The 22,348-nt window shown below is 45.5% G+C and overlaps 1 protein-coding gene across 2 annotated transcripts in view; it reads right to left on the minus strand.

The window, feature by feature from the left end:
- Nucleotides 1-22,348, minus strand: part of MAP3K3 (mitogen-activated protein kinase kinase kinase 3) — a 63,245-nt gene that overhangs the window by 7,914 nt on the left and 32,983 nt on the right. For both annotated transcript variants that reach the window (XM_081218851.1, XM_081218850.1), the window contains 4 exons: nucleotides 22,114-22,227; nucleotides 14,912-15,032; nucleotides 5,658-5,791; nucleotides 1,954-2,027 (listed from right to left, as the gene is read on the minus strand). In XM_081218851.1, coding sequence (XP_081074977.1) covers nucleotides 1,954-2,027; nucleotides 5,658-5,791; nucleotides 14,912-15,032; nucleotides 22,114-22,227 — 443 coding nt within the window. The remainder of the gene's footprint in view (nucleotides 1-1,953; nucleotides 2,028-5,657; nucleotides 5,792-14,911; nucleotides 15,033-22,113; nucleotides 22,228-22,348) is intronic.

Raw genomic sequence — 22,348 nt, forward strand, 5'->3', positions numbered from 1 at the left:
GAAACAGCCCTTTTCTCAGCCTACTACTTTCTCTTCACTAGTCTGAGGCCCACAGCTGACGGGGTCCTGAATAATGAAGCCCTCCAGTGCTACCGACCTCCACCCTGGCTGCACAGCGCTTTATCTTATCCTTTCCTCCCACCTTGGTGACAGGGGAAGAGCTGCACAAAGTCCCTTGCCCAGCGCAGTAATAAAGATAGCAACAGCATCATCCTTTCAGACTAATCACCACCGTCCCATTTTAGAGACGTGGAAAACAGGAATAGAGAGGTTAAAGGGCTTGTCCAAAACTATTCAACTAATATTTGGTGGAGCTGGGTCTATATGGCTCCAGATCCCGTGAAGGGAAGATGAAAGCTCTGACCCTAGGTTACGCTGGCCCTCGAGGAAGTAAAGTCCAGGTCACTGAGTCTGACTCCCAAGGAGAAGAAAACAAAGCATTGGAGGGACAGAGGAAAAATTCAAGAATCAAGTGAGTTATCTTTCCCAGCATCCACCTGAACGGTTCTTTCCCTCATGTGAGAGTGCCTTTTGAAAAGGTCATAGGTCAGAAACTCTCAAGGCAGTGATGCAGGGGCTGTCCCCTACTTCCCAACTGCTAGACCTTCTGTGGTCCTGTCCCACAGCTCCCCTCCCCCACCAGCGTGGCCACAAAGCTTAGAAGAGAGTTCAAAGCCAGAGTCAGTTCCTGTCCTGGCAGAGCTCTCAGGTTGCGGCAGCAACTCTGGCACTTTCACCTGTGCCTTCTTACTTTTTTTTTTTGTTTTTTTTGCGGTACGCGGGCCTCGCACTGTTGTGGTCTCTCCCGTTGCGGAGCACAGGCTCTGGACGCACAGGCTCAGCGGCCATGGCTCACGGGCCCAGCCGCTCTGCGGCATGTGGGATCTTCCCGGACTGGGGCACGAACCCGTGACCCCTGCATCGGCAGGCGGACTCTCAACCACTGCGCCACCAGGGAAGCCCTGCCTTCTTACTCTTTTGGTTGGAAAGCAAGCCTAAAATAAGGCTGCAGATTGGATGCCAATAAGCAACTGTGACTGTCCTATGATACCTAGGGGGGAGACCACGCTCAGCAGCTCACAGGTCTGTTAGGAGAGACACGGTACAGATCCGGCCATGGTCACAAGGTGATTACCCATGTGAGCAATTAATCAGTTACAGAAAGAAAAGAAAATCCCCAGAACTGTTCCTTAGCCTCTGACCACAGTCCTAAGTCCAGCCGGATGTGGTCAAAATGTGCTCTTGGGCATAATAAGGTCAAGGAGAGAGACTGGCTACATCAATGATAGATATGCCAAAGCCACCAATGATAGGTGGCCAATGATAGGTGCCAAAGCCACCTCCAAACACCCCCCCGCTGACGGGCAAACCAGCTCCACAGAACCATGTGGTGTGTAAAGGATGACGCTTGTTGCCTCCCAAAGCGTAAGAACAAGATTACACACCAAGCATGCAGTGTGGTAAGCCAGGCAGTCTGAATATCTTGTTTTCTGGTTTTTATATCCCAGTTTCTTATTCCACCAGAAAGACTTGGAGAAAAAAAGAGAAAGTAAACCCAAAGGTGATAATTCAGTTTTGTCCCCCAAGCATTGAAGGTCGTCCAGATCTCAGCAATGAGGCTAAGTGTACAAGGGCAGCATGTGTTATGTGGGACGTCAAAACATGTAAAGTGCTTGGAACAACAGAGCAAGCATTTAATACATGTGAGCTGCTATTATAACCTACTACATTCATCTAACTATACAAACATAACATTCTCCCTGTTTGGAAAATTAAGGAGAGGGCTAGGAATGCTAGCGAGAGGTTTCTTTCCCAGAAGCATGACGTTTTAACCATGGGCCTGCAGACCATTGTGTAGTTCAGGGACACACACACTAGCTGACTCCATTTCCTCAGCTCATCAGTTCCAAAAATGCCTATGCACTAACTCCCGAACCAGCCACAGTCTCATACCTGTCTGCAGACCTGTCCAAGGATTGGCAGCTTCCTGACAAGGAATTTTCAGCACTGCTCAGGGGATCCAGCATCTGCAAGGCAAGTCATACAATAAAACCCCAGCCCCAATCCCAGCCAGGTGACCCAGCCAAGGCCAGCAAATGGTCCTTTTCCTTTTCCAAAATTTGAAGGTGCCCTTTCTCCGCCAGGGCAGTGGGAAGAATGGTTAGGAAGGTACCATTCTCCCCCGCAGTCTGAAAGGCAAGTTTCCAGGAGTGAGAAAAATGCCTGGCTGGCATCCCAAGGAGCTCTGCCAGGAGAGCAAAGCAGAGACGCTGCTTCTCTTGTTGACATTTTCTTGGCTTGTGAATGCTGGAGCCTGGTGCTGGAGATGGTCCTACCCTGCAGAGGCTTCCAGTGCATTTGGGTGGGACCATAATGCTTCTGTTTACACTCCACAATTTATAATTTACAATTCATAATTTTATTGCCCTCATTTCACAGACAAGCCACTGCAGGTCTAGAAAGGTTAGGAGAATTGTCTGAAGTCATGAAACTAGCTAGTACACAGCTGACACAGAACAAAAATTTCCCAGTTCCTGGTTCTCCTGCACAGCCAGTAAGTACCTATGTAAGTTAAAATGTTTCTCTGGCCCTTGGTCAGATGCAGTAACAAAAAGCCTTCAGATTAGTTTTTTCTCCAACTAATCTCCCCTTCATTTTGCCTATGGGGGGTATTCACTATCAGAGAATTTATTATCTGAGATCCAAAGTTAAACATTACATAGGGAAGCAGAGTATTAGAACCATGAAAATTCATGAACAACTTCCATAAAATTGGTTTCCATCTCAAATTCTCTCTTCCCATTTAATGCTGGAGTCCACCTCACCCATATTGTCACTCATATATTGTCATATATAATTTTTTTTAAACTGCCGATCAAGGCAAATTAATTGAAAAGTAAAATCCCAAAAATCTTGCTAAGGATATAGGATTTCCCCAAGAGGATAAAACCAACATGGGAAAGAACTGCTCCCAAACCATAAAGTACATATTTGGCGAAGTTAGATCAGATAACAGAAGAAGAGAGAATGAGCGAGTATAACAACATGACAGGTGTGATGAAGGTGGAAGAATACCAAAGGTTCAAGAGAGGCCTGTGGGAAATACACTGAACCCCGTGAAGGCTTCTGTAAAAAAAAAAAAAAAAAAAAAAAAAAAGGAGCCTCTTTAGGACAGTGCTGCAGAAGTCAAAGAGGAAGTGAAGGAAGTTATGTTGTGCTAGTAAAATTTTTGTTAGAAAAATTAAGCCAAAAAAAATTAGCCTGAATCATGCTTTGTTCATTCTAAAAATTAGCAAATAGATGCAACTATTACTCAAATCTGATTAAAGAAAAAACAAAATAAAGTTATCTTAGTTTCATTTTTCAAGAAAGTCCCAGTTGGATACTCTTTCACTATATACTATGCTGTTTTGGTCTCTGTTAAGTGGATTTATCTTGAATGGCCCATTAGCAGCAGCAATTCTCTTTAGCTAAAGAGGCGGGCACTGGGGAAGGACCTAGGCATTCTCCTGCTTCCTTGGCCTCTTTCTAAAAGTCTATCCTCACTACAAGTCTAATACTCCCATGCCTTCCAGGGCCAGGCAGGTAAAGAAGTAAAAGGACCAGGATATAGGACCATGGGGAGGGATAGAGAGCAAAGGCAATCAAACTCATTAGCAAAGTCACCCCTAGTACAGCTGATGTCTGGAAGCACTCTGGTAAGAGAAAATGGAAAGGATGGTCAGTAAGATATCCAAGAAGGGACTCTGCAGCTAAAAGCACTCTAGGTCACTGTTCTAAACATAAATTTATCTGGAAGACAGGACTGTAGAAGAGAGAAGAGGCAGTGTAAAAATGCTTCTCATAGCCTATATAGTTTGAACAATGCTACACAGAGATTAGCTATTGAGGGGAAAGAACAGTTGTAAGAATCAGTTTTAGGAAAAAGAAGTTATAAGGATCAGGGTTTTTTTGGTAAAATCCCCCATGTGATGGTGCTGGCCTTCTACTGGATGCTTTTACCCTTAAGAAATTTCCCCTTTCAAGATCAAATCCCAAAAGTTTATAAGACAGATCTTTTTCTTGCAATCAAAGCAAACTCACTGAAAAAACTTCAGAATGAAGCCAGAGATCTCATTCTTGCTGAATTCACTAAGCCAAAGTGCCATTTTCATCAAGTGGGCCACAAGTTTAAAAAGCTAGCCATTAAAATGGGTAAGCCATTGTGGTAGACACACCCTAGGATGTCCCCACTCCACCCCACCCCAATAAGTCAAAAGCCTTGCATAGCCCCCGCCCCTTGAGTATAGGGAGAACTTGTAATTTGCTTCTAGTCAATAGACTAGCAAAGAGGATGGGATATTCATTCCCATAATTGTGCTGCATTATATGAGACTTTATCTTTTTTTAAATTTAATTAATTAATTTTATTTATTTTTATTTATTTTATTTATTTATTTTTGGCTGCATTGGATTTTCATTGCTGCGTGCGGGCTTTCTCTAGTTGCAGTGAGCGGGGGCTACCCTTTTGTTGCAGTGTGCAGGCTTCTCACTGTGGTGGCTTCTCTGGCTGCGGAGCACAGGCTCTAGGCGTGTGGGCTTCAGTAGTTGTGGCACACGGGCTCAGTAGTTGCGGCTCCCGGGCTCTAGAGCGCAGGCTCAGTAGCTGTGGCTCACGGGCTTAGTTGTTCCGCAGCATGTGGGATCTTCCCGGACCAGGGCTCAAACCTGAGTCCCCTGCATTGGCAGGCGGATTCTTAACCACTGTGCCACGAAGGAAGCCCGAGACTTCATCTTTGCATACTAGAGCAAGAGATTCGTCTGCTGGCCTTGAAGAAGCTACCATATTCTGAGAGGGCCACATGGCAAGGAACTGCAAGTGGCTTCTAGGGCTCAGAGTGGCCCCTGGCCGACAGCCAGCAAGAAAACAGGGACCACAGTGCTACAACCACAAGAAACTGAATTCTGCCAACCACCATGTGAACGTGGAAGGGAACCCCAAGCTTCAGAAAGAAATGCAGCCTGGCTGACACTTGACTGCAGCCTTGTGTGACCCTGAGTGGAGAACCCAGCTAAGTCATGCCTGGATTCTGGGCCCAAGGAAATTGTAAAATAATAAATGTCTGCTGTTTTAAGCTGCTAAGTTTGTGGTTGTTTTATTTAGCAACAGATAACTAATACAGCTGTCTACTATCATAAAAGTCCACCCAAAGGAGCCAGTCCTACTTTGGACTGGTATACTCGTTACCTTTCATTAAGAAATAGCAAAACTAAAATCTGGTTGAAAAGCAAAACAAAATCTGTCTGTTTAGGACTGGTCACATGTTAAAACTCTGCTGAAATGACAGGTCGTTGTAAGGAAGTATACAAACAGCGGAGTGGTGTTCTGCAGGGAGACCAGTGAGAGGACCACCGAAGAGGAAAAATCTGTCAAATGCACATCCAGCACCAAAGAGGCCAGGTAGTTTAGATTCTGTCTTTGGTAGGAATTGATATTTGGCCCCTAGAAAGGAAAAATTCATATTTGGGCAGGCCTGGTTTACAAAAAAGCTACTGGATAGGACTCAAGTCCCTCACCTCCACACCATGCCCACAGAGGACTTCCCCTGCTAAGCGTGGTCTGACACGTCCTAAGACACACCCCAGCCCCAAAACCCCCATCCCCAGACTATACTCACGCACTGCTCGCTGGTCTCTGGGATGAACTCCCCCTCGCTGTTGATGCTGGTGTAGGACCCCTGTCGGGCAATCCGCTGCTGCCGCTCAGGCACGTAGCCAGGGGGAGGCGAGCTTCGGCCGGGGTTCTGGGAACCTAGAGCACAGAAACACGACCTTTGACTGAAGAGCCAGGACCTGCAGCCTGAGAGGAGCAGACTTGGGGCCGGCTCAGACCAAGCATCCGCTTGGTGGTGGAGAGCTGGTTTGGCTCTTTGAACATCCTGGAGGAGAGGGAGGGCCTAACAAAGTGCTGAGGTTCAAGGAAACTTCCTGAGCCAGGCAGCTCCTCCCCCTAACCCAAGGACCCCAAGAAGGAAGAAAAATACTTAAGAGAAAAGTTAAAGAATGGTGGGTAGAGCTGCTCTTTGAAAGATAGTCTTTAAGGAGTTTTAAACTATTATTTTCAATGTCCTTCAAGAAACTGACTCCTTCATTCTTCTTCATGAAGTCAGTCGATCAGAATACAAGGATCATGCGGTTTCTAGAGACGCTATTTTAATGAATTCGCCACCAAGAGCACTTGGTGCTCCAATCTCTTGTTGGAGGCAACAACCCATACTGTCTCCAAGAACCACTGACACGATCTCGGGTGGGAAGGCTAACCTGAGGCTCTTGGTAGTCTGGCTTCCCCACTTGACTTGAGGGCAGACGCCAGAAACCAAACTGCTCTAAAAACAGGCATAGAATTATGCTGGATTTCCACTTACAACACCTCACTCACAGGGTAGACGCTACCAATTCTGAGATAAGGAGGTACCTGAACCATGCCTTTCAAATGATCTCAGACAGCCATGGAGGAAAGAGTCTGTTTGTCCAAGTTTTCTAAGCCCTGGTAGAAACTGATGCTACTCAGAGTATACATTTAGGGATGCTATGCCATGAACTAACACAGAGCAATGAAATCAGCCAAGGCAATTTTTCTTTTCTTTCTCCGCGCCCCCCAACCCCCTGGCCACCTGCACAACATGCGGGATCTTAGTTCCCCGACCAGGGATTGAACCCTCACCCCCGCAGTGGAAGCGCAGAGTCTTAACCACTAGACCGCCAGGGAAGTCCTTCTTTTCTTTTTTATACTCTGTTACCTTGTCTTTAATTCTCACAACACTCTTACAGCGGAGGTGCATTATTATCATCCACAGTGTGCAGAAGGGGAAGCCAAGGCCCAAAGTCATGTAGTGTCTTAAGGGTGGTGCTGCATCTAGAAAACAGGCCTTGTGACTCCCAGTATATTTCGGCCAAGGCAATTTTGAGACCACAGTTTATTTCCAAAAGGGGCAGCCATGCTGCTCATACATTCCCCATAAGCAATCCAAACAGAGGAGGAGGGGATCCCACCCATGGGGAAATGTGACAGCCTTTCTGCAAAGAGCAGGAGGGAGGCAAATATGGGGATTTCTTGACAGCACAAGGGAAACACAGTGCCATGTCTCATGCAGCTCAAATTCAGAGTTGTTCTGTCAGTGATCACTTGTGAGTTGGATGCAAGATGCCATCTGGCCAACAGAGGGCTCGTAGGCAATGACAAGATGGAGGTGGGGGAAATCGAACAAGAAAGCTACTCCATTTTTCAGAGGGCCAGATGTCAAAGATCCATGCAGCTGGCCATTTCCCTTGCCACTGTAGCACAAAATGCCAGTGTAACCTTGAAAAAAAAAGATCCTCTTCTTAAGCCCTAGCATGCCCCAAAGCACAGAGCACTTTTTAACACATGGCTTACAAACATTAGCCCAGTGCCGACTTCCCACTTCCGGCTTTGGAAAACATTCTAGTAGCCCACAGGTTCTACGGAAATCCAATCCCTATGTTGGCAACATTTGTCAGCAGCAGAAGCGACCTAAAAAGGTGAGCAAGGTATAGTGAGAAAAGCCTAGGCTTGAAAATTACATAAACAGAGGTTCAAATCAGGCTTTGTCACTCATTAGCTGAATGATTTAAACTCTCACCTAAATTTCCTCATTTCAAAAATGGGAACAACTATCTACCTCATAACTGTTTTTGGAAATTATAAATGAAATGTGGTAGCACAGGTACACATATACGTGGTAGGAACTCAGTAGAATTCCATTCGTTCCCTTCACTCTGTGTAGCAGATATAATGGGTAAGACAGACTCAAGAGCCATTCTGCCCTCCTAGTGCGCCTTCCAGCACTTTAGAAGTTCATCGGCTAAAAGCTATTCTAAGACCTCCTTTAGGTTCAGCCAGTCAGATGCACTTGTGTGAGATCTGGATGGCTTCCTAATGTTCCTGGGCACAGTCCTAGAAGCCTTGGTTTTTCTGCTGCAGCACGAGCAGAGGCCCCACACCTGATCTCTAGTTTTCCTGATGTCAAGACACAGATGCAGGTATCCCTGTGTAAGTGGTGTGTGGACAGAGCACAGGGGACCTTTGCTTCTGGATCTGGTGGCTTCCTCATTACAGAGGGAAGAGGAGCTCTGCAGTGTGTCTTTAGACTCAGAGTCTGTTTCTCACTCTTCATGATTTTACAAGCCAGAATGTGCATCAAATGCCTTCTTCCTGAAACTAGTCAGAGTGGATTCTGTTCTGTGCAACTGAACCCTGACCAATACATTCTGGAGCGAAAAGGTATTACATATTTGACCTACAACAAACAAAAAATGTCTCTTGTGAGGAACTGATGAGAGAGAAAGAAAAACTCTTACGTATTGATGAAATCCCACACACTGGTCCAAACTACCCCCAGGTAGGCTGAACTACCCTCGATCTGTTACACGGAGCATCTAGGGTGAGACCTCCCCGGCTTAAAAGATCCCTGGCCCCTCAACACCCATACTCTCCTTCACCACTGCCACTGAACTCTCCCCTGGTTTTGCAGGTGGGATGGGACTAGCTCACATGAGGCCAGCACTACAGACCCAGGAGGGGCTGGGGGAAAACAGCAAAGGTTTTCTGAGCTTTTATTTCCAGCCAGAGACTTTCACTTTTTCCAATACACATTGCTGCCTGCCGAGAGCCAGCCTTGTTATCTGATGGGCAATGGGCCAGGGGCTATTGTGCACAGGCCCACAGCTTGGGGCAGGAAAGGGAAGTCTCCCCAAACCAATGGCTATCAGAGGAAGCGAATGGAAAAACCAGGAGTTGGCAGAACTGCTCCAGAGCATTTTCAGTTTTGTTTTTATCTTCATTTCAGAAATTAGGGGCTAATTAGACACACAACAGCATCTGAGAACGAGTGGGACAGGGACCTGAATAGGACAGGATACTGAACTGTAAAACTCACTGATCCTCACATATTTACCAGCAGGGACAACAGTGAGCCAGACAGCACAAACCAGTGCTATGCAAGACACAGCTCATCCTAGGTCTCAGAAGGCAGGCAGCTTCTCTGGGCCACCCTTCCCTGGCATTCCAGCCTGATCTTGCTCTAGTCTCATCAGGCCACTTATACCAAGGGGCCCCCTCTCAGCACCAGCTGAAGTAAAAGAACAGAGTAGTAATCCTGTGCTCAGAAGGCTCTCTTCGGAACAAGGATTTCAGCTGCCAGCTGTCTGCATTCCTCCAGGGCTCGCTGGCTCTCTGCTTGCCTCCTTGATCTGGGGCAGCAAAACCCTTATCCTAGGATATACGGTTGATTCTTTTGCTCTGTCTTCTAACTCAAAGCTGAAAGCTAGGTTCTCAGACTCTAGCCCTTCTCATAGGAGACTCCTGTCAGGAAGCTGATGCAGTCAGGAAGTTGCCTCCACAGGGAGTTAGTTCTAGGGCTTTGGGTCAGTGTTAATGTGCAGGTCATTGCAAGTACAAAGAGAGAGCTTTTTTTGGCCATCGACTATTTTCTCTAAACCTTATTCTCTCTTTGGGAGCTGATGAGGGGAAGAATCAAATCTTTTTTTCTTCTTCAATATCCTCGCACTGGACCAGGTTGTGCAGAGCAGAGCTCCTCAATATTTTCATCTCGTAAGACCTTGAGAACATCCTGTGTTTCAACTTTCAAAACTCCCATTTTATTTTGAAGTTGTGACCACCACTGAACAGTTTCTGGTCTCATCTAGTATCACAGAAGAATTTTTAGCAAGAAGGAGAAAAAAACCTGTGCAGTGAAGGAAGCTTACCTTTTCGTTTCCATGTATGCGGCCACTACCTTTGCAGTCCTGGTTCCCACTCCTGCATATCTTACCAGGACTGGAGGTTTGCACTGTGTATAGCTCTCTAACTTGTTACTGCCCGGGTGTCACTGTAAGTCATCTCATCCTTTCAACATTCCTTTTCCCTCTGCCTGAGTTTTTCCTCCTCTGTTCTCAGAGGAAGAGGGCTGCCCTCCTCCTTACCAAGGCACTATAAGCCCTCTGCCTGGACTCCCCAGTTCACCCCCAGCAGGAGTCAGCTCCCCTATGGTCCCCTCTTCACCACCTTCAATCTCCTTTTCAGCTGTCTTTGTGCCTCCCTTCATAAACATGCTCAGATCTCTAGCCTAAAAAATATCCTGACCTGATTTCTGCCACTCCCTTAAGCCACTAGCCCACCTCCTTTTTTCTTTTATGGCCAAACCCCTTGAAAGAACTGATTGCCTCTACTCATCAGCTACCCATTCCTTAGTGGGGCAATCGGGCTTGCCCCACTGTGGGACGCAGTGGCAGGACGAGGAGTGAGATGGAATAAGAGAGGCGAAGGACTTAAGATGCACTAGACCAAATGGGAGTCAGATGTAGCAGGGACAAGTCCTTTAGTTGATGGCTTAAGGGCACCATCCACTGCATTATGGAAGAAATAGTGCTTGAGCTCAGCTTCAAAGGTGATAGAATTTCTACAGGCAAAGACACAAGGAAGGGTAAATTTGTGTAGGGAAATTCCATTTGCCTTGTCTGCAGATCTTCCCACAGGGGTCTCTCTTTTGGGTTAACACATTCCCTAGTAGGTTTTTAAATTTTATTTATTTATTTATTTTTTATTTTATTTTATTTTATTTTTAGCAGACTAACTGGCTTGAAAAAAACCTGGAATTCAAGGTATGTATATTATGATGGAAAAAAGAAAAGGTGAACAGGATAGCTGGTTTCAAATATCTGTCATATGAAAGATGTTATCTGTGTTGCTCAAGAGAGCAGTACTAGAGTCAATGCGTAAAGTGAGAGAAGGCAGAATTTCAATTCAAAATATGGATGAACCTCGAATAAAGAGAGCTGTCTAAAATTGGGTTGGGCTTTGTTGCACTTCCTCATTACTGAAAATGTTGCAGTGGGAGCTGAATGACGTGGATGCTTAGTCTTTCACTCATATGCACTGGTAGCACAGGTACATTAATGCTGGCGGAGGAGGAAGGCAGAGAACCCCCTCCTGTAGGTGGGGGGTTGAATCACTAAGGCTTCTCGTTTAACCCCATTTGTATGGCTAGGACTTTTCCTAGTTCCTCATGCTGAAACCCTGACTTCTCTCTTTCTGTTTCCTTCTATTCCAGAAGGCCTTACCCTGTACCAGCACAGCAAGCACTCAGACATTTGTGGATGGAAATGACAAGTTTGTGTCTCTTACTCTTGGTCTGTCCTTTCCAACCTGGCTGGTACCATGTAATGTCTTCTTCCCACCGTCTCTTACTTTCCCTCCTACTCCTCTGGTCACTCCTTTCCTGCGTCCTTTGCAGGCTCGTCCTCCTCTAATGCGCCACCGTCTGGGCTTCTAAGGCTCAGTCCCAGGCCCTCTCCTCTCTCTTCTCTTCTGTAGTCTGTTTAGCAGCGCTCATCTGGGCCCATGGCTCCGACTGGACAATTCCTACCTCTGGTCTCAGGTCTGTATATAGAGCCGCTGCCCATCTGCTATCATTTCTTGGCTGGCTTTCTCTCTCTCTCTCTCTTTTTAAAACACAAATATGTTTATTGGTGAGTCGATAATCATACCAAAATATCCATAATTATGCCAATCCAACCTGTCTAAAACCTTAGGTCTGCCCTTCGCACGCAGTGCCTGAAACCGGGCTCTCTTCCAGTCTCTGTCTTGGTGAAAGGCACTGCCAACCATCCAAATCCACAAACCAGTGACTTACATCCTGCTCTCTCAACACCTGAAAATCCAAGCCAGTACCACAGTGGTTCGTAAACCTTTCGAACTTAGAACCCTTTTCCACTTCTAAAATTTGGGACACCGAAGAGCTTTTATTTATAGGGGTTATATCAATTGATATTTACTGTATTAGAAATAAGGGTCAAAAAATTGTAAAACACAATAATACACACGTACACATTCCATTAGCCATAGAGCAATGACGTTACCTCAGGCAGGTAACCTCTGGAAAATTCCACTATATACATGTGAGAGCCAAATCACGTCTTAGTATTATTATGAAAATAGCTTTGACCTTCCAGATCCTAAAAGGATCTCAGGGACCGCCCCCCACCATGTCCCCAGACCACGATGCCATGTTCTGCTGGCTTTACCTTCTAAATGCCTCAAATCCACCTGTTCCTTCCTCGCTCCACTACCCTCACGAGCCTAATCCACGCTTCTGTCTTCTTTCACCTGGACCACTGCATTAGCTAATACGGTTCTCCCTTGGATCCATGCTTGCCCCGCCTTGATCTGCTCTCCACACTGTACGCAGCTGGAGCAATCTTTTCAAAATACAAATCCGAATATGCCACCCATTCCTCTTCACTTAAAAATCCCATTTTCACTGCTTTCAACATAAGGATCAAAATCTTCATCACGGTCCCCAAGGCTCGGCCTCCCTCCCCAGCCTCAGCCCATCCTCCTTTCCCTTGTTCTCAGCTCTCCAGCCCTCGGGGCTTCCTTCCGTTTCTCAAACACACCACACTCCCTCTACCATGAGGCCTCTGCATGGGGAGCTCTCCTGCCTGGAGCTCTCCTCCCTATATCCCCTTTGAGTAACGCCCCTTCATGCTCTGGGTCACAGCCTAAGGCTTCTCTGGCCCCGAAATCAGGTCACATCCTCCTGCTATACGTGCTCACAGAACCACACAACTTCTGGTCGCAGCCTGTAATTATAGATGAATCACATCATGACACGTAAGGTCTGACCTCCCACAGGTGTACAAGGGCCATAGGGACAGGAACTGTGTGTTTTTGCTTCCCATGATTCTGGCACACAGCAGACACTCTGGCAATTATTTCTTGAATGAATAAATGAACAAATGAGTAAAAATGCAGTTTGACAGGGAGAGGGATACAATAACAAGACAATGTGATAAGCATTAGAATAGAGATGGGTACAAGGGGTCACTGTTCCCAGTGGCTTTCCACCGCCCACCGAACAAGCCCACGCGTAGTCAAGGGTCCCCAGCCAAGGCAGGCATTCTTTCCCAGCCTTCTCTACTTCTCCAAATATCAGTACACGAGCCAGTCTGAAGGATAAGCGGGATCTCCACCAGCAAATCACTGAAATGCCCTCTCCCCTCATCCTTGCTTATGGAAATCCTCCATAATCTCTAAAATTCCCAGAATGCATTTCCCAGGTCATTCCAGTTAGAAATAATCTCTGCCATTTTCCAGCTTTTAGAAAGGCTGGCAGGCTCTGCCCGCTTCTCTCGTGAAACCCACCACTCCAAACCACCTGGGGTTCTCAGAAGCCACCACCTTCTTCTGTGATCATGCCTGGCAGATGCCCTTTTCTGTGCCCGGAGTATCTGTCCCTGTGCTCAGTAAATCTTCCTTCATTTGTCAGCTCTGATGTTCCCTCTCTTTAGTGAAACCTTTCCCCAAAGTACTGGGCGCCGCTGGTTATTGCCTGCTCTGTGCTCCCGCACCACCCTCAGCCTCCCAGATGCCTCCACCATGGCACTCATGCCAGTCCAAAGGCTGGTACCTAATGCTTGCTGACTGACGGAACCCAGGATCTGTGTGTGCTGGGAGGCTGTGTTGCCCATTCTCTAGATAGATAGGAACTCATTCATAGAAATCTTACATCCCAGTAAGATTTCAGCACTCTCAGACAAGGAAATTCCATATACGGCCCCTACAGTGAGGGCCCAGCATGTAGCTTCCACACACAAGTCACAGGAACCTGCTTAGGAGCCAGAGGCCCAGTCACTGCCCTGTGTCCATCTTCACGGCTTACTCCGCAAAGGAGCAATGCTGCCCTCCTCCAGCCCCTTGCTCTCTACAAGGGCTCTGGAACAGAGGCCAAACTAGCAGAGACTCCCAGGTTCCTGGGCACCTGGATAAGGTTTCCTTGTTGGGGTGCTGGCTCTCTCCTCAACCAGCTTATTGAAAACGCAGCCACCAATTATCCACAATGTTAGGGAAATATGAAACACATATACAGACTTTCAGCTTGGCCACACTTACTACCAGTGCTTGTTAGGGTTCCAGAAATTACTCAGTGAGGCAAAGTCAGTGCCTCAGCAACACATTCTTCCGGCTGCCCCCCGAGAAGGCTTATCACTCCCAGACAAGCTCAGTGACAGGACTGATGCTCAGACCTCCCCAAGCTCAGCTCAAGATCTCCAGAGAGCAGTTCAGTTTGATGCAATTCTACCTGTATGGATAGAACCTGTATGGACAGCAGCAGGGGTCTCAGCAACGTTAGGGCAGCAACCTCAACAGAAATATTGTTAAGGCCAGACTTCCCTCTTGAAACAAACTGCACAATTCAAGAAATGAGCTTTCTCCTCAGACTGTGGGAAATGGGATCCAGAGCAAAACTGGATTGCCTGGTATAATGCACAGACCTGATTTAGATTCCTTTCCTGGGGAGGCCTGGCAGCAGCTACATAGCTTTCTTCCTAATGAGCCAACTGTATTTACTATGTCAAAAGTCTCCTGTCCTTCCCAGACAACTTAGTTTGACTCTCCAGGAGTTTCACTGGAGAAACTTCGTTCCATCTTCCTTGAAGCATTAGGACTCCTCAGGAATCACAAGCAAGAGGTTTGATGTCAAAACTCAATCTTGGACCTGATTCAGAACTTCACAAGTCCCCAGTCCTTTGGGGAAAGAATGGTCAAAAAAGAGGGTATACTGCTGCTGGAGGTCTTCAAGCAGACGTTTGAGGAGATCACTTTTTCAGGGCTGTTGAAAAGGAATTTGATTTCGCCACCACATCACGAGCGTGTAAGCTCCTGGAGGGTCAGGACTCCATCCGAGTCACTTGTCTATTTCTTCTTCCCAAAGAAAAGCATGGAAGATTATTCCGAACAGTGTAGCAGTCAATAATGTTTGATGACTGTTTTTTAATAATTTTTAAAAAGAATATTAAAAAAATGCATGGGCAGATAAATTAGATGAGAGGAAAAAAGGGGTGAGATACTCACTGACAGAGAGGTGCCTGCTCCTGGGCTCAGGGGGCTGGTAGATGGTATTTATGTCTCCCGCAGACTGGGAAGCTTTGATTCGCACCTGCCTGGACACCCCGGAGTGGGGAGGGGAACTGGTCTGCAAGATAAGAGGATAAAGGCTGAGCTCACTAAGCAGACAGGCTTAGAACGGCCCCCGCCCCTCCCTGGGCCTCCCCATGCTCTCAGCCGCCATCACGCTTTCAATACGTGAGCTACCCAGCTTTCCCTCAAATCTCACTCCTCAACTCATCCTGGCAAATCACTGTTTACTCAATGTAGTTATCCAGCTTCACTGATATAGAGCACTGAGACTCAGTGCTCCAACTTATTAGGTGATGACCCAGACACAGAAGAATAACAGGCATTCCTGTAATAATGTGCCAAACAGAAAAGCGTCGTAAATACCCTCTCACAAAATTCTCCAGAGAGCTTGGGAAGAATAGCAGGAAAAGCAGGAAATTATTTCAGTGGCAAGATCACCTGCCACGTGGGGGGTCAGAATGGAGAATGGTGGCAACTTCTGCACCAAAAATTCTGGTTGATAAACTTTTAAAAAATAGCTTGGGGGCTTCCCTGGTGGCGCAGTGGTTGAGAGTCCGCCTGCCGATGCAGGGGACACGGGTTCGTGCCCCAGTCCGGGAAGATCCCACATGCCGCGGAGCAGCTGCGCCCGTGAGCCATGGCCGCTGAGCCTGCGTGTCCGGAGCCTGTGCTCCGCAACGGGAGGGGCCACAACAGTGAGAGGCCCGCGTACCGCAAAAAAACAAAACAAAACAAAACAAAACAACAACAACAAAAATAGCTTGATATGCTGCTTCTTCCCCAACCATAATCACTCCTGGAAAATTAAGGTAAGACAGTCTCAGACGCTTCATATTACTGGGGTTTACATGTGAACCATCTCAGGATTGTGTTCATCTCAGAAAGGCTATCAAGGTACCATTCTGCCAGAGGTCAAGGACTTCAGAACAGGGTCAGCAGCCTTGCCACATCTACCCCACTTTGCACTGACCCAGCTGGGCCCCAAGGTGAGCCCTTGAGAGAAAACAAAGCAACAGAAAGGGGCCCTTGCACTGAGAGAGCTTAAAGCTGAAGCTTGGAGGTGAGCAAGTGATGTCAGGATGTGCTCATAAATAAGCAGAGTGGGAGCTCAGAATTTATAAATAATTTGGGTCAAAGTTTCTACTTGTTTCTCTCTCTCTCTTACCTCCTGTAAGAAAAAAAAAAGGTCCAACCTAAACAAACTATATCCTGTCCTCCAGGAAAAAGGCTTCCCGCTCTCAGAGCTAAGTTCAGCTGCCAAGCAGCCTCCTCTAGTCCCCCCACGCCAGACTTTATCACATGCAGGGCTGTCTTGACAAACTGTCTTGCTCTAACGGGAAGTCAGACCAAGGGGAAGTGAGTGTTCTTGCTAAAGCCTCCAATGTGCAATAGCTCTCTGCCGAGGGTCAGAAAGGAAAAAACAATCAAAGCCACACGCTGGGGAAGCAGGCCAGTGAAGGGCAAGGAAAAGGCCACAGCCTTACAGTCAGAAAGAGAAGAGCTGCACGCTGAGCACCCCAAGGACACCTGCTTAGACACAGGGTGGGAATTCAATACATCTTGGCAACACGAATCTGAAACGTACCAAAGAACATACATTCTAAACTCTCAATTTTAAATCTAAAAGCTGAGCCAGGAGAGGAGGTTCAACAGCCAGCATGAGCACAGGTTTCTAAAAGGAAAGGCTGACTGTGGCAGCAGTTGGAAAACAGATGAAGGGCATCAGGGAAGGTTTCAGAGCAGGGCTTCTCACATTTTCATGTGCACACAAATCACCTGGGACCTTGATGAAGTGCAGATTCTGATTCAGTAGGTCTGGGCTGGGGCTGAGAATCTGCATTTCTAACAAGCTTTCAGGCGATGCTGACACAGGGCAGGGTGGCAGCAGGTCTTAGGAGGTGAGTCACACTTGGGTTTAAGGCAATGGTTCTCAGCCCCAGCCGACCAGCAGAACTGCCTGTGGGGTTTTTAACACCTCAGGCCAACTACAACAGAATCTCTGGGGGTAAGGCCGAAGGATTGGTGTTTTTTAAATCTCCCCCAAGTGTTTGTAATAGTCAGTCAAGTTCAGAAAACCCTGACTTAAGGACATAAAAGAGAATGGCATGGTAAACAAAAATGAGGTTGATGCAAGGATTCAGGGAAACTTGAACAAGACCTAGAAGTGGGAAAGAGAGGAAGGAGGAAGGTGGGACTAGGAAAAATAAAAGGGACCTGTAAGAGAGTGAAAGGAGAGCCAACAGGTATAAAGTGTGTAGATGGCAGAACATTCTAAAGACAGCAAACAGAATGGTCATTTCATTTGACCATTCAATGAAAACCTCACTGAAAGGCTATGGGGGTAGCAGTGTGCTGTGGCCGACACAGGTAACATGAAAAATTACCAGGGAACCACATGCACAAAGACTGCAGTCACTGGAAGCTTGGAGATTAGCAGAAAAAGAGATTATAAAAGTTGACCCACAAATCATCTCGATAAAAGATTTGGTGGTATCAGACAAAAGGAACAGGTGGATTCAATGATGCAGGGGGAAAAGAAGAGGTGTGTGCATGTTTGCTTTAGTTTGGTTCACGGAAACATGAGCTGAGAAATGGCACCTTGGATGTCCCTAGTCCTCTGCTTCAATGGTGGCAACAAGAGACATTTGCATGGCAGACCATGACAGTTATGATAGCTGTGGAAGCATCCAGGTTATTTAATAGATTTACAGCTTTAACATCCATGAATTTATTAAAAGCCTTAAAAAACTCTGCTTTGAAGCTATACAACTTGAATAAAGGATGCCATGTTTATACCCCTTATACAAATTCTTATTTCCAGTTTGTTCTATGATAATCCTCAATATTCAAGGGGCTCATTCAAATTGAGATTAGGTGTTATTATCCCTACTCTTCAATGTGTCACAGACTTTGTTTATATATATGTATTCTTCGGCTTCCTTTCCTGACTAAAGAGTTCCAGGCTTTTTAGGCCATACACATATAAAACTGACCCCAACCCCTTAAAAAGTTTGTCTTCTCTTGGACCTTTCCTAGCTCAGTTAACCTTCTGAGCTGTGAGCAAGAGAATGACACATCTCACAAGTTTTCCTCACAGGCAACAGTATACTTTCTGTTCTATTTCTAATGAACTGTGAAAGAACCTGGGTGAGGTTTTCCAAGGACTACAATAATTCTAAGATCCCTTTCCTGGATGGTATCTAATACATACTGGACTACGGTCAGAACATCTGGATTCAAGACCAGCTCTGTCACTATTTACTGTTTCACCTAGGGCAAATCACTCTAAGCCTCAGTTTCCCCAGGGGGTAGACTGGCGATAACAGATGCCTAACCGACCACTCAAAGTTGCAAAAACCGAATGAGAGATGAAAGTACCTTATACATGTAAAGTGTAATGATTTTTAAACAGCGGCCAGACTGAAGCTATTCTGCCCAACAAGTTTCGTTTTAACTTCCTGCACTTGCCCCACTACTTTCTTGGAAAACCGAAAATAATTACCATTTAGATTATCCTTGATATTTTGAACTTAAATAGTGTCAAATTCATTGATGGGAAATTTGGGAAGTGGGCAACATTTAGATGAGAAGATTATAAGTTTACTTTTGTCAGAGAGAATCTGAGGTAACAAAACAAAATGCCATTCACAGTTTAAGATGGTTGGATATTTAGTTTTTATCATATGCAGTTACAAGTGACAACAGAATGTTAAGCCTGAGATTATGTTATGGCAGTGGAAAGGTCGAGAAAGTTTTAAGAAAGTCAAGAGCAGAAAGATAAATTAAGAGTTAGATGCACACATGTTTAGAAAAGAAGTCTGTAATAGGAAAATAGCTAAGAGTTGATGGCCCAAGGCAGAGGGCTACGGCACCAAGAACTACTGAAGGAGACGGTGAAGTATCTTAAAATGGCAGTAAAACCAAGGCTAGAGAAAGACTCTTCAGACTAAGAGGAGGTTCTGTGATTGCCCAAATCCAGGAGTTCTCAGGTAAAAACAATATTGAAGCCTAAGACCTGGCCTTGGCCAGGTGAGATGGGAGGAGTATGACTTTCCACCTTGGTGAGGGATGAAGACAGAGGAAAGATCAGAAGCTGTCATAGAAGGATCAAATAAAAAAGGAATTCGGGGAGTAGAAAGAGAGAGTACATTTAAAAACAGGAATAAGAAGGGAATAAAGGTATAGGTGATAACAAAAGGTGGATGAGTTGACAGACTGCTAAAAATGGAGGAAACTAAGTAGAGAACAAAGTGACTGACAGTTACCATCAAGAGGCGATGAAGACCAGGTTGATATGGTATCCTGGCGACGTGTATGTAAAGTGTGATCTGTGGGCTGGTGCCAGGGTACAACCTGTGGCGTATACCAGTCCTCAACAAGGTAAATACCAAAATGGAAGAGTAACTCTTTAAGCACTTTTACAACAATTTGGCAGTGACTCATGTCTACTGAACTTCACAATAAAAGTTGTGGGCTTGTATTTTATACGTCTCTAGTTAATTTTTCCATTTCACTTTTCATGTTTTTAAAAAAGAATTGGTCCATAACAGATTAGAAACTAGAAGAATAAAACTGATATTTCATCACAAACAGAGAAGCACTTCTAGAAGTAGGACTCCTAAGCACGTAGCAATTTTGGATCATGATACCTCTGTTTATTGAGAAGCCTGAGGTCTAGCTGAGGAAGTCCCCAAGGAAAGATTTCATCACCGCCAATGCCACTATTAGTCTTAAATGTAAATCTTTATAAATGCAAAAAATAGGAGTAGCTTAAGTGTTCCAACAGTAGCAAAAACGGTTAATTAAATTATGGTATATCCACTCAACGGACTTATGCATCCTTATAAATTATAATCATGAAGACTATATTAACAGAAAAACGTACATGACAATGTTAAGTGAAAAATTAAAGTAGAAAATTGTATAAATACCATGACACCACTTATAGTGTGTATACATATGGCCAAAGAGGGGCGTATGCAAAAATCAATCAATGTGTTGTGGTACTAGGATTATGTAAGATGGTCCTCTGTTTTTTTTTTAAGTTTACAATAAGTTATACTGACTTTATAATAATTAAAAAAAATACACATCCTTAGAAAGAAAGGCATCAATGTGGCACTTATTTTATGCGATATCTAATGCCACGCCATCAGTGTCAGAGCTCAGATGGTCATCTTTCAAACAGCTCTGGTGTTGCAGCAGTATCTGCAGCTGAGTGCACCCCTTAATGGATGGGACAGTGAATGCAAAGAACCAGTTGTCTACAGCTTCTCACCAGGGGAGTGGTGGGATCACAATCAGGGGGCTAGAGCTCCCAGTTAAACAATCACATCATTAAACTAAACCCCAATTCCAGCTTCTTCTGTAAAGAAGGGGTTTGCAGAATATGATTTCTGCTTGACTCCTGCTAACAATTCAAGAAGTATTCCCTGTGTTCTCTTAAGAGGACGGGTTCCAAAACAAGACACAGCTCCCATTCTCAAGGAGCTTATAATCTTTTGGGGTAAAACTTACAAATATGCAACAACTAGAGGGCAATTACTCAGGAACCTATAAACTAGTGTGCAAATTATATCCAATGACTAAAGGAACAGGGAATAATGAAAATGGTGTCAGTCAAAAATACTGGCCAAACTGCAGCAGGTAAATCAAGCTAGAGCCTTAAAAAAGGTTGACAACCATGGTCTGGCAAAGAGGAAGAAGGAAGAACTGCAGAATAGTGGAAGTATGCTGAAGAACTTGGAAAGATGAGACTGGGGAGTTGAGAGGAAGGGTAGTTAGTGATAACCCTTGGGTGCCAGGCTAAATTTAGATCTTGCATGACAGGCAACGAGGAAGGACTACAAGGAGCAGGTGAGTAACTAGAACAGAGAAATGAAATAATAAAGTACATATTTTACTTCAGAATACTTCCCAAAACACAGCCAGAAAAGAAGACATTGTGAGAGAGAAGACCAGTCCTCATGCTCAAGGACACTTCTATAATATTAAAAAATGTCTTCTTTATTCTAAGCCTTCCTAACCACATTCTCCTGTGTCTTTCGCTAATCAACAGACAGTCCAAGGTGTCTTTAAAAATAAATGGTCAGGGGCTTCCCTGGTGGCGCAGTGGTTGGGAGTCTGCCTGCCGATTCAGGGGACACGGGTTCGTGCCCCGGTCCGGGAGGATCCCACATGCCGCGGAGAGGCTGGGCCCGTAAGCCATGGCCGCTGAGCCTGCGCGTCCGGAGCCTGTGCTCCGCAACGGGAGAGGCCACAACAGTGAAAGACCCGCGTACCGCAAAATAAATAAATAAATAAAATAAAGTAAATAAATAAACAAATGGTCAGCATAAAGCACCATTCCATCTAAACTCTGTCCTGGTGTGGGGTGTCCATAGTTCTCAGGCAGTAATGTCAGCTGTCCACAGTTGGCTGTCTTCAAGCATAAGGAAAAGAAAGAGTGCCAAGAAACCTTCAGGAACATGCATCTGAAGAAAACTGGTAGAGCCATCAGTGATTAGAAGACAGACCCAGATTACAAGCATTCTTGTGAAATGTAGGCCCCCAGGGGCCCTTTAGGAGAGGAAACTACATAAGGGATGATCCCTCACTTCTGAAGGCCCCCACAGATTGCTGCCATTTGGTAAGGCAGCAGCTGGTAAATTACAAGAGGCCCTTTAGCCCATGGCCTTTTTTCCACTGAACAGAAGGGAAAGTTTGTTTCCTACATGTGTCCCAAGGGAAAGCCACGGTTGCCGAGGAGTTTACAAAGCATGATAGTCTCAAATCCTTGACAGCCTCTGCTAATCAGCTCCCCCACGCTGAGCAAATCTCTCTTGCTGGGGTCCAAATCTAGTCAAAAGAACATAAATACAGAGAAAAAGAATTTCCTCCTTTATCATAAAATGTTTCCCTTCCTCCCACACCACAAGCCAAGTCACCTTCAGTGATTTTAACACCAATGATCTGGCTTCGCAGTAAAATCAAATGCAGGAGGCTAAATGGCTACTGACCCGGTGGGCTGGGCCACACCTACATTCTCGCTTTAGCAGTGACTAAGGAACACAAAATTCTGTCAAGGAAGCAAGGTGGACTCCTGAAAGACAGCAAGCTTTGTCTTCAGCTGTCAGGCCATGACAGGGGCTACTTACATGGTTTCTGTCCTGGGACAGCAGCAATATCCTAAGGCTTTTCATGCTTGAGCTTCTATCCAAAATATCAATTGCTTTATCAAGATCATCTTGGTTCGTCAGCAGGATGGAGAGCTGTGACACAGGACACAGAAAAAGGAAATCACATAAAACGTAAGTCTTTAGTTTGCAAAAATAAGCAAAATAAATAACAAAAATATAAATTTGGAGGAAAACAATCTCAGTGGATACTATG

The sequence above is a fragment of the Mesoplodon bidens genome, assembly GCF_964165515.1.
Source record: "Mesoplodon bidens genome assembly, chromosome: 19".
In the NCBI taxonomy this organism is placed as follows: Eukaryota; Metazoa; Chordata; class Mammalia; order Artiodactyla; family Ziphiidae; genus Mesoplodon; species Mesoplodon bidens.